The sequence below is a fragment of the Ictidomys tridecemlineatus genome, chromosome 9 (assembly GCF_052094955.1).
Source record: "Ictidomys tridecemlineatus isolate mIctTri1 chromosome 9, mIctTri1.hap1, whole genome shotgun sequence".
NCBI classification, from domain to species: Eukaryota; Metazoa; Chordata; class Mammalia; order Rodentia; family Sciuridae; genus Ictidomys; species Ictidomys tridecemlineatus.
The window spans coordinates 94931612-94944013 of record NC_135485.1 but is presented as its reverse complement, the minus strand read 5'-3'; the positions used below and the strand labels follow the sequence as shown (position 1 = coordinate 94944013).

The window sequence follows — 12402 nt, the reverse complement described above, 5'->3', positions numbered from 1 at the left end:
ATCTTTCTACTCAATTTCAAGAAGAATGTGAAATTGTGCACATTAATCTAAAACAGTGTAAAGTATGTGTCACAAAAAGTAAAAATAAGAATATTACAGTTGAAGTAAGATGTGTGGATAAAAGTGTGGACAGAGGAAAACTTCCCTTTACTTAGTAAAATGTAACAAAATAATTATTTGACAGGAATGTTATTGTGCTTAAAAGACAGGAAGTCCAATGGTTATTTAAAATTGGTTATCATCATTATTCAGAATTCTTCACCAGAAGATGTGCTGAGATTGGATTTAGATTTCATTTTAATATCTGTGTGGTCATTAACAGAATCTTCAGTTAAAGGCTCAGGCATTCCACTAATGTGTTGTTGCCCTGTTAATACAGGGGGTTTGCAAACTGTTTCCTCTTACTTCTAAATATTTTAAATGAAAGTTTACTTTATTGGATTACTCCATTTATTCAATAGTGATAGATTCACTTATATAATTTTTTATATTAAAGAAAACCAAGATTTAAAGTGTTACGATGTAGGCAGGGTCATTATTCCTTAACCTTTCAAAATACCTCTTTTTTTCTTATTCCATAAGTATACCCATTCAATCAGTAACCCTGACACATAATTTACAACACTGAATTCCAAGGGAAATATTGTCCACATATCAACCATTCCTTGTAAAAATAATTTATTTTCCAAATTGACCCACATCAGGAGAAATTTTAAAAGGTACCTGGGTTTAATTCAAAATATCAACTATTAATGGTTTAAAGGGTGAAAGAGAATACTCAAAAGGAGAACTCTAATTGGATAATATAAAAAGAACATTTGCACATTATAATGAGCTTTCTGCATCCATGCCAACTGTGCTGAAACTGGGAGCATTAAAATAATTTTCTCACAATTTATTTCTTTCATTATGTTGTATTCATTCCCTTTTATAGGCAATACATTCAGGACACAATGAGTAGTGTATTCATTGATTCTAAAGAGGAAGGCAAGGGTTAAATAAATAAGAACATCAAATTAATATCCAGGCCTAAATGTTTTAGCAGGGCCAAAAAATCTGTTTAATCATTTAAGTCAACAAAGGTTAAGATAATAAAATAAACTTCTAAATGCTTTCCTTTTCTGGAACTTAATCTGTCTTGCTGAAGATGTTTTAAAAGATGCTATCAGCTTTGCATAGTCCCAGCTGTTATGAAAATTTACTTTGAATGTACTAAGAAGAGAATGGAATTTTATGAAAATAGCTAAGCAGAGCTCCTGGGTGGCTTATTGAAACTGTGAGAGCTTAGGACTCATTTAAAACCAGCTGTTGGCTGATAATTTAAGACCAATAACCACTAAATCTCTTATTTATCAGGGCTCTGGGTTATTTGGCAATGTAATGATAACCAAATGATTAGGAAACTAATATACAGTGAAAAGATAACTTACAGTGTTTGTTAATTTTATTGCCTCAGTTTGATGAATAAATTTGCCACATTTACAGGACCATTTCCCAATTTTAAAAGATAGTATTAAATATTAAAACAGTTTTGCTTATTGTTAAGGCTATGTTTTCAAGTCACTAAAACAGACAAAAGAAATATGAGCCATTATCATCAAAGTTTGGGTAGAACTGTGATTCCCAGGGCTGTGGTTCATGATGAGGGCAGATACCTTTATGAACTGAGCAAACAAAAATTTCACTTAATGAAGAGAGATAATGGTAGCAGTAGTGGATGCAGATGAAAATGAGAAAAGCCTGAAGAGTCTTCAGTGTTTTATACTTGATAATGAGGTCCTGTTATTGATTGGAAAATGTAATTTGATTTTTTGCAGAGAAGCTCAGAAGAAAAGCAGAATCAACAAAATAGCCCATAGAACATACAAATAGCTTTAAGAACAGTAGAAAACAGACTTCATTCATCAGATTTTCCTGGAGAAAAACAAAATACTAATTGCAAGTATAACCAGGATCTTGGTATATAATTTTCCAACAGTGCCATTGAGTTGAGAAGTAAAAACTGTATTATAAGAATGTAATTGGATGATCTTGCATTCTTGGATAAGAGTCAATGTTGCCCTGCTTACCTTTGTTCTACCTAGAGAGGTTCTAGAAGATTACTATGTGATATTCATTCATTACTCTTTGGAGGGCTGGCACTCCATGGGTTTTATGGACAGTGCATATCATAATTGCAAATAAATAAAAGCTACATATTTGTGTAGTATTCTCCGACTTTTTCAATGTAACTCACAGAAGCATGGAATCTCAAAGTCAGAAAGGGACCTGGCCACCATCAGAAGGCAGTCTGGCATTGTGGAAAGAGCAGACTTTGAAATTTCATTTTGGATCCCAGCATTGTCTTGAATAAGTCATGTCCCTGCTTGATGCCAATCCTCATCAGAAAAAAAAATTCATATTCATATTTGTTCCACTAACTCACAGAATTTCTTTTGAGGATAAGTGAGAGAAGTGTATATAAAATGTGCTCTTGTAAGTACTTAGGTTCAAATTCTGGTTTGGCCACTCACTTCAGTTATCTTGGACAAAATAGTTAAGTTTTCTAAGTCTAGGTTTCCTCATTTATAAAATGGGAATCTAAAAATAACTATTTCATAGGGGTGTTGAAGTAAGCTATATCTTTCATACAGTTCAGTTATTAACATCATTTAAGAAGAAAAATTACATATCATCACTATTTTTATTTTATCCATACATGCTTTTTATTTTATTTTTTTTTCAGTACTGAGGATTGAATTCAATCCAAAAAAAAAAGGGCCTTGCACTTGCCTGGGAACTGCTCTGCCCCTGTGCTACATCTCCCATCCTCCATAGATACTTCTATAACCTCTGTTACTCCACATTGACGTTGATGACTATCTTATTGACAGGGAAGCAGTCTGGTCCACCAGAAATAGTAAAAACTAGAGGGTAACAGAACTGGATTTGAATTCCATTGCTACCACTTACAAACTGTGTCAAATTGGGCAAGTTACTTCATCCCAGATTCCTCACGTGACATCCTGGAAGAATAATCAGTCAAGATTTGGCAAGAGCCCATTATAGATTTTTCACACATCATTTTATTAATCCTTATCATAACCATAATGACAGGGAGTAGTAAAGTTAGAATTTGATCCCTGTCCAGCCTGACTCCAACCCATGGAGGCAGTCATTTCACTCACAGCATCTACACTTTCTAATTTTCTCCTGTTATCCCATCTTACTGAACTGTTGAAGGCCTAGAGATGAAGTCTAAAACTTGTCAACAAAGGTAGTCACCAAGCGGTAAGACTAAGTAATAAGAAATTACAATTATTAGATAAGGTATTCTTTACTAGGCTCACCTTCCATTCAGTATAGGAATCCCCTACAACTCCTGACAGCAGGTCATTCAGCCCCTACAAGTCACTAGAGGACCACATCATAGTCTTCTAAACTTGACGTTGCAAAGCTGTGAGGATGAGATGACGAAAATCAAGCCTGGGCTGGTGATGATGGCACAGATAAAGCACCATCTTCATCCTCCAGGCTAAAACCTACCTGCAGAAGTGTGATGTGTGCAAAAAAGAAAAAAAAAACGAATCAAAGTTTAATGGAAAAATCTGTAATGACATCTCCCTAGGAACTGAGCAGGGAAGTGCAATTCTAATGCCATAATTCATTCATCTGCAGAAATCTAATACTGCAATTTTATAGTCTTGAATAAAACCAATTGATATTTATGATTGCTATGCTGTACCTACAACTGTAAGCTTGAAACTGGCTCAGAGGAGACTGATAGAAAGCTGATGCCCAAAGCCTTAGCCTACTTTCTTCTGCATTAAATCATATGCCATCAACTGTGTTCAAAGATGGTCAACTTGCCTCCCATTTACCTTTTAACTTCATGTCATCTGACTTCTCTACTCTCAGTACTTAACAAAGCATATCCCAGGACTCCAAACACCAACCCAGAAGCTTTTTATGGACCTCATTCCTGGGGCTATAGATTTACCCCTATCTATAATAATTTTAAAAAATTATAAAGACTCTTCTGTTGGCCACGTGTCTTTAAACTAGTTCTTCCTTCGGTATTCACACTCTGCACTGTCCTGGTTCTACCTCTGAATGTTTCCTGTCTTTGCTGACAACCTGTCCTAGTCCTACTCCCCAAATATGGATATTTCCAAGGGATCCATCCTAGGCAGAGTACTTCCTCCTCTCACTCTTCCTCCCACCATTTTTCTGACCCTAGCCTTTCACTTCTCACTCAGGGACAGCTCAGTTCTGTAACTGTCATCTCCAGTGATAGCGCCACCTCAGAAACCCAGTATCATGTTTCTCTTGGCTATAATATCACAGTGAACTATCTCACTGAGATCACAAATTAAATATAACTAAAAATTCAACCAACATATCATTTGTCCTCTGGATTTTCTTCTGATTGATTTTATGAAGTAAGAAAGCTGGAAACTTCAAACCTATCTTTATCTTCTTTTTTTTAACTTCAGCTACTCCATCCAGTTAGCTCCAAGTTCCAGTATGAATTTTCACATTTTAAAATGGAATCTTTCAATTTTTCTCCCTGAGATTACTTTTTAAAAAAAATATTTAACCTTCACCCAGGGTCACTGGTTCTGGGTGAAAATCTAATAGAGAATGAACCCATCTCCCGCCTTTTGCTTTAAGATCTCTCTCTTGTCAAGTTTCTTCTACAAATGCCATCCCTGGATTTTCCTTATTTGTGTGTCTAGGCCTTAGCTTGGCACTTATGGAAAACTGTATCAGTGAGATGATCTGGCTTTCCTTTTCAAATCTCATTCTCCTTGTCCCTTCCATTTTGGGATAACTTTGTGACAGTGTGACCAATGAGACATAAGCTGAAGTCTGCTATGAAATTCATGGGGGAATTTCTGCTTGCTTGCTTTTATCCACCCTGCTAATATAGACACAGATATGATGAGTGGACTTGAAGCAGCCTTCCTCCTGCAAATGTGAGAGAAAGGCAAAGAGATTCACAGAGACTTTCACAGTAACATCGTGAATTATATAACTAACATCACCAGTTGTCATCTCCATATTTGTTATTATGTGAGAAAAAATAAACTCAAACCCTCGCTCCTGTGGGGAGAGTGGAGTTTTCTTCCATATTTTGGTGACCCATTCGGAATCTCTTGCTTGCTTGTCCAACTTGGCCCCTCCCCATTGCTGAACTTCTCACTTTGATACTAAGTTTTCAGCTCAGCATGCCCCCTTGTCTCCAGGAATGCTTGATGTTCCATGATGAACCAGCTTATCCCTCCAAGTGACCTCCATGCTGAAAACCAGACAGTATTCTTCTAGCCTGGATTCTTCAGACCTTGTCCTGGATGACTGATATAGTTTCCTGGTCTATTTGGTCACCCTACTTTCAATCTTTCCCAATTTCATTTTACAGTAGATACCACCACAATTATATTTTTATAAAGAATATTTGGTAATAAAACCCAATGGTAATACACATCAAATGATGTACTAAAATATCTTCAGTGGTTCCGTACTGCCTGCTTAACCAGATATTCAAATACCCCTATAATATCACTTTATTTAATCAGCCTGATTACAATTTTTCAATATTTAACCTATTTTCTTAGAAAATAGAATGTTCTTGATCTTTAAATGGATCCTTCGATCTTCTACCTCTATAATTTTGTTTAAACTACTTCCTCCTCCTAGAATGTGTCATGTCTTGTTCTTCATTTTGTCCTCTAAAGATAACCCATTTATCAAGTCTTAGCTCAAGTGTCTTCTCTTCCGCAGCATAATAACTTAATATGGAAAATTTTCCACTTTTCTAGCATCTCTTGGAATAGCTACTTAAGGCACACAACATAATCACATAGTTTTACTGCCTGAGATTAGCAGCTTCTTGAGGGCAGAAATGATTTAATAATATTTTATACATATGTTCAATAAATATTAATGAAGTCTTTTTTCTACGTGAAGACAGTGCGAACAAGAGTGATAAGGTCCTTCTTCTGTAGTTTATGTTCTCGGGATGGAGGGGCAAATTTTATAGACAACAAGTAAGGGAATAAATAAACAAAATAGGATCATCTCAGATTCAGATTGGGCAGTGAGAGAAGTTCTCCCCAAGGAGGTGATATTTGAGATGAAACCTCAAATGATAAGAAGAACCAATTGCAAGAAGACTGAAGAGCAAGTGGGAAGTTGCTGAGTTGGGTCTGACTATGATGTGCCTGGAGAACACAGGGAGGGCAAGTGGATGGAGGATGGTGGGCAGGTGGGGGAGGGACAGGGAAGGCTAGTGTGACATGAGGTTGTAGAGGTGGCAAGGGCTGACCTTGAAGGTCTGTGGAGGCCAAGCACAGTGGCTTGGATTTCATTCTAAGGTTTTAAAAAGGGAGTAACACGATCTAATTTACAATGTAAAATGATCTCTCTGGCGGCTGTGGAGAAAACGGATTATATAGGGTCAAGAGTGGAAGCAGGAAGATTAATTGGAAGACTTCTGCTGTAATCAAGGGTATGAGATAATAGCAGGTTGGATTTGGTGGTTATAGAAGAGGAAAGAAAAAATGGGACTCACAGTCTCCATGATATTATGCACAGTAAATTGAAATATAGCGTTCAACACATATATGCCTTAATAGGTATCTACTTCCAAATAGTTTCTCATTCTTCGTTTCTATCATACCTTTGAGTTTTTCTGGTTTGGATCACACATTATGGCTTAATATATCCCTGTTTGGCATTTGAAGAGCCAAAGAGAAATATATTAAAAAAAACCCCTTATATAAATTTAAGAAAATAGTAAGGGATCTAATACCAAAAGTCACTTAACAAAAACCTGAAAAGCTGGAGTTTGGAGGGTCATATTGCTAAGTTAAAGAAATAAATCCTTCGAAACAAAAAGTAGAACTCAAAATCTGTGATAGGATGAAAATGGATGGGGTATTCAAACACAAAGACTGCATTAAAATAAAAAAGAGTCTCCAGTTAACACTAATTGCAACAGTGTGCCTTAATGATTGATAGGATAATTAATTTTCATTGAAATTGAAGATTCTCCAGTTCTAACTTACTCTTGTTTCTCTGGAAATATGAAATCTTCACATTACTATCTTTACATGATAAATTTCCCGATAAGTAAGCTAACACTACCTTAAATATTATCTTACTAGAAAGGAATGTTTATAAAATTCTAAGAGCACTGAATGTGACCTGCTTTGTTTCTAAATTAGGAATCTGGGGAAAGATGAGTAAATTCAGTGGGTTCTCATTCTCTTTCACATATGCCTTCCAGGACATTTAGGATATTGCCTATGAAGATTCATCCTGCATTATGAATTAAATCCAAATTCCTTCAATACAAAGTAAAATCCTGGAGAAAATAGGATGATTTTTTGCCACTTTTTCACCCGAAATGCTAAATGGGCCCTGAATCAATCGTGTGAAACTTGGCCCCAGTCGGTGTGAAAACTGGCTGAAATCTGTATGAAAGGCAGTCTGGGTTTGTCAAAGTAGTTCATGAACTTTGAACAAACTTTCAGGGAACCGAGTCCAAGTCTTAGTTTGTAATGCAACATGAAACCAGGTGAATTTCAGAAGGTTTCAAGTTTCATCCTGAAAATTTGGCCTAGCTTTATAATCAATCATCACTCTTGGTCACGATGAAAGCCAACACACCTTTTTGAAAACGAGAACTGCATGCAGACTGATGACAGCTAAGCTGCGAACCACCCCTTCACTTCCTTTGCCAGAGAAGAGTTCTCAGAATGGAAACAGTTTCCCTCTTACCTGGAAAGGCAAGTTGAGTGATTTTGGCATTGGGTGTAGAAAGAAATGATAATCAATACGTGGAGACACGCCTTGTGAAATGATCATCACCTACAGAGCAAGTGGCTAATGTCTAATCAGTTCAAGTGATGGGAGATTTATTCCATTCCCTTCTATGCAGTAGATAAGCATGATGTTTACTCTCTTGACCATTAAGATCACTGGCTAGAATAAGTACCCTGAAAACTCTCCAAGGCGTAATCATTATTTCTATATGAAGAATGAAGGATAAAAAGAAAAGTAAATCAGAACGTGGCCTCTATCTTGTTCAAGAAACACAAGGAGATAAGAAGACAAAAAACTTTCAGGTTTGCATCAACTGCAGTTTTTGCAAATAAACAAACCAATGGACCCCTGAAAGCTCTATGCAGTATAAATGAATCCAATAATTAACTAAACACAGTACACTTTACAGAAAGACTACATAGTTTCTGTTTTCAACCTGAAAGTTTCAAATGTGCTTTCCACTGGAAAAAAAAATTACTCTCTTCAACCAATTACTTGCTGTTGTGCATAGTGACATGAGAAAATTGAAAGGTATGTCTGAACAGAGCCACTACATCATTGGAACAGTATGTCTGAACATTTGGATAATAAGGCACAGATGTGAAGCAGAGGACTTGGCACTACCAAGGTAACAACAAAGCATTCACCATTGGTTATAATGGTTTAAAGGGCCATATTTGAAAAGAATAAAAGATTGCCCCTCCTCCCACTATGCTAAATCATGTTACACCTTTTATCTGCCTAAAAATATGCAGAAAATCAGACAAATAAGTATTATTCCAACACAGGATAAAGAATAAATATGTAGAATACATTAATATTTTTATCTATAATAAAGCACATTTATGCAATAACACGTAAAGTTTAACTTAAGAAAAAGACCACATGGCCTTTATGTTGCAAAACAATGCATGCAAACCCAAAGGACCCAACAGTCATTGGGAAGGTGGCTGCTGAGGACAGCTAGAAGTGATGCTGCCCCTTAATCAGTGGTCTAATTATTGCAGAATGTTTTATTCATGGGCATCAGGTTAAGATAATGCATAAGATATATACATTAGTCATTATTAAGCTTTTCCACTTACAAGCACTGTGGTATTTGTGTCAGTCATTACTAAATCATGCAGCATGAGGGCAGTTATGACAGTGGGGTACTTTCATTAAGTTTGGAGCAGGAAACTAATTTTCTGCCCAGAATGGGAAAAGTACAACTTACCCGAGGTCCCTGATCACCCTGTTCTCCCTGTATAATTGGAAGATAAGATGACAGCTTTAGCCAAAATCCAAATCTTAAAAAGGTCAAAATATAACACAGTACAGGGTCATGCCAATATGAATTTCCACTAAATTAGTTTTTGTCATGAATTTTCTTACCTTATCACCTTTTGGACCAGGGGGGCCCTGAAAAAAAAAACAGAGAGAGGAGAAAAAAAAAGTGTAATTTAGAAAAAACAATTGCAGCTTGAATAGATCCATCAGGTCAGTAGAAGATATATACAAAGGGCATGAAGATACAGATGTCAATGACATTTCTCAATAAATTTTGGTTTCTGAACTATAATTGTATTATAATTGGAATATGAAAATGGCAATACGTGTGTGTATGCAGACATTCATGCAGCTATGTTTCGTCATCAGAATGTGGTACGTTGAATGGATTTTCACAAACTGAACACACCTATGCAAGGAGATCTCAGTTAAAGAAACAACACTATCAGCAAGTCAGAAGCTCTGGTTGTCACATGTCCTTGTCATTACTCTGTACCACTTGTTAACTGCTGTTCTGACCACTGACAACTTTATATAAGTGAAATCACACAGTAAGTGTCTGCTTGTTTTTGATCAAAGTGTATGCAGTTTATTCATAATTTGTGCATAGTTGTAGATGGCTATTACTGCTTTCTAATATTCCACTGTATGAATATAGCATAATTCATCCATTCATCCTCCTGTTGATGCCCATTTGTTTCCAGAAGGTTAGAGGCGAAGGACTATTAAAAATAGTGCTACAACAAACAGCCTCATACAAGTCTTTTGGTGAAAAGTTGTATTCATTTCTGTTGGGTATATAGCTAGGAGTGGAACTGTTTGGTAATAGGAGTATACGTGTTTAATTTTAGTAGGTCCTGTCAAATAGCTTTCTCAAGTGGCTTCTACAATGTACACCCTCATCTGCAATGTATGAGAGCTTCAGTTGTTCCACATCATCATCAATACTTGGTGTTGTCTATCTTTTTCACATTATATGTCCTGATGGGGGTGTAATAATTTCAGGTTTTTTAAAAATTTGTATTTCTTCTGGGTTCAGTAAGTTGAACCACTTTTTATACATTTATTGGCCATTTTACATCCTCTTCTATAAACTATCCACATCTTTTTCTCTTGTTCTATTGAATTGTTCTACTGCTTTGCTATAGTTCATTACACATTACATATTGTATGCCATGCATTTGTATGTAGATGGGTAGGGATATATAGTAGAGCTCTTTACATACTCTGAATGAGTCATTCATCAGCTTTGTTAATGCAAACATATTTTCCCATTCTGTGTACTGCTTTTATATTTTCTAAAAGGTTTTTTAAATGAATTTTAAATAAATTCAGTATAACTTTTTTTCTTTATAGTTGTCTTTTTCTTTTTTGTATTTCACTTAAGAAATCATTGCCTACTCCAATACCAAGAAGAGATTCTTCTACATGTAGTCTAAAAACCAAAAGCCTCATTATTTTATCTTCCATATTTGGATTTGAACTCATTGGGAACTGATTTTGTAAATGATAGGCGATAAAGTTAGGATGCTTTTTTCTCTAAGTGGATATCAAATTAACCAAACATCATGTAAGGAAAAGGCCTCTTTTCCCCATTGAGGTACTAGGTTACCTTTGTCATCAATCAGGCGACCATACATGTATGTCTCTTTTCAGAAATTTCTTCTTTAGTGGGCAGCTGTCTATTCTTTAGGCACTTTGAGATTTTCTCTGCCTTTGAACAAAAGCACTAATGGGAAATACTCATTCTAGAGGTATTAATTATGCTGCCTTCTCTAGTTCTTAAATATGAAGTCATGTTTTGTGGTTCAGCCCAACCTAAGGAACTGGAGCATTTCTAAATCACCTTTAATCTCTCAGCTGTTTGTAGCAGGATTGGGAGACAAGGTCAAGCTCAGATAGGAAGTAAAGTCAAGGTTACTAACCCCTATCTTAAATTTCCCCTGCTGTTTCTCTGCAGGTGGGCACATAGCAATATTCCATCTAAATACTTTCTTCTGCTAAGAGCCAGTCACAGAGGAACTACTCTAGCTAGAGCTGAGAGGTTATCATGAAATTAAGAGTAACAGATCAGGTCTCATATTTTGTTTATTTTACATTGACAAAGAACTTTCACCTGTTATTGCTTAATCTTTCCCACAATGCAAGGCAGAACTTATTATGATAATCCCTACATAAACGTCCCAAATGAAACTCAAATCTTATCTATGTTAGGCCTCTTATGAGTCTGTCAGGCTTCTAATCCAGTCTTCATGACTTCAAATGCTGGGGTTTTGATACTAAAGCTCTTGAACACAGATCTAGAACTGCATTCTCAGAGTCATGTCAGGTATCTGGTACCTGTCCTCAGCATTGTGCCTTCTGAAATGCCTCCCAACTGCACATTCCCCACTGCCATGGACATTGGTCCCAAGACCTCGAGAGTCTAAATGAGAGAAAACAAGGAGAGCCGGAGGGTGACAGGAAGCTAGACCATGCGATGACCTTGATAAAAACCTTTCACTCAGATCAGTAGAGGAAAGGGACCTGAGAGTGGTAGGCGGGAGGGAGGGGAGCAGTGCTAGGGACTGATATTGGTCATTATTGCATGCATGTATGAGTATGTAACAATAAATCCCACCATTATGTACAAACATAATGCACCAATAAAAAAAAATGGGGAAAAAACATAAAAACCTTTCTCTCTTATCTGCAAATTATTTTATCACTGAAAAAAGGGAAGTGAGAAAATTATTCCTTCTTAAAAGAGAAAATTATTTTTCTTAATGTTTTCAGTAAAATTTTAATATCCTTATTAATATTTTCAATAAATCACGTTGTAAGTAAAAATTATAGTCTACCTACTATTTGTAAAACTAAGGAATTTACTTGGTAATTTTAACACATACAAATGTTCATGAATTCTGTTTAAGTCAAATTATATTTTTGGTAGAGCAAAGGAAAAGAATAGTGAGGAGATTCCTACCATCATATTTATGCAATAGAATGAAGACTCTAGTCTTGATTTAAGTTGCCTGTCATTGAACTCTATTTTGACTTTTACATACATCTGTTGGATGTTTCTAAAGAGTTCACCAATGTTCTGAGTACTGACAGAGCATATAGTGGGAGAGGCTGATTTAGAAAGATGTGGTCTATCCCTGTCCTTAAAAAAATAACTGGTTTAGCACAATTTACTGGCCTTCAGGAAAAATGACTCCTAGTTAAGTCTAACAACTTTAAGGTTAGCTTTTAATATAGACTATACCCAGGTTTTTCTCCTCTTCCCCTGCCTGCTTTTGCTAATAAGATTTCAGAGGCCAAGCCTTCCAAAGGCACTCTGTG

At 36.1% G+C, this 12402-nt stretch overlaps 1 protein-coding gene across 1 annotated transcript in view; it reads right to left on the bottom strand.

The window, feature by feature from the left end:
• Col25a1 (collagen type XXV alpha 1 chain) overlaps positions 1 to 12402 on the bottom strand; it is a 444456-nt gene that overhangs the window by 143371 nt on the left and 288683 nt on the right. The window contains exons 6-7 of the mRNA XM_078021824.1: positions 9184 to 9210; positions 9026 to 9052 (exon numbers count right to left, since the gene is read on the bottom strand). Coding sequence (XP_077877950.1) covers positions 9026 to 9052; positions 9184 to 9210 — 54 coding nt within the window. The remainder of the gene's footprint in view (positions 1 to 9025; positions 9053 to 9183; positions 9211 to 12402) is intronic.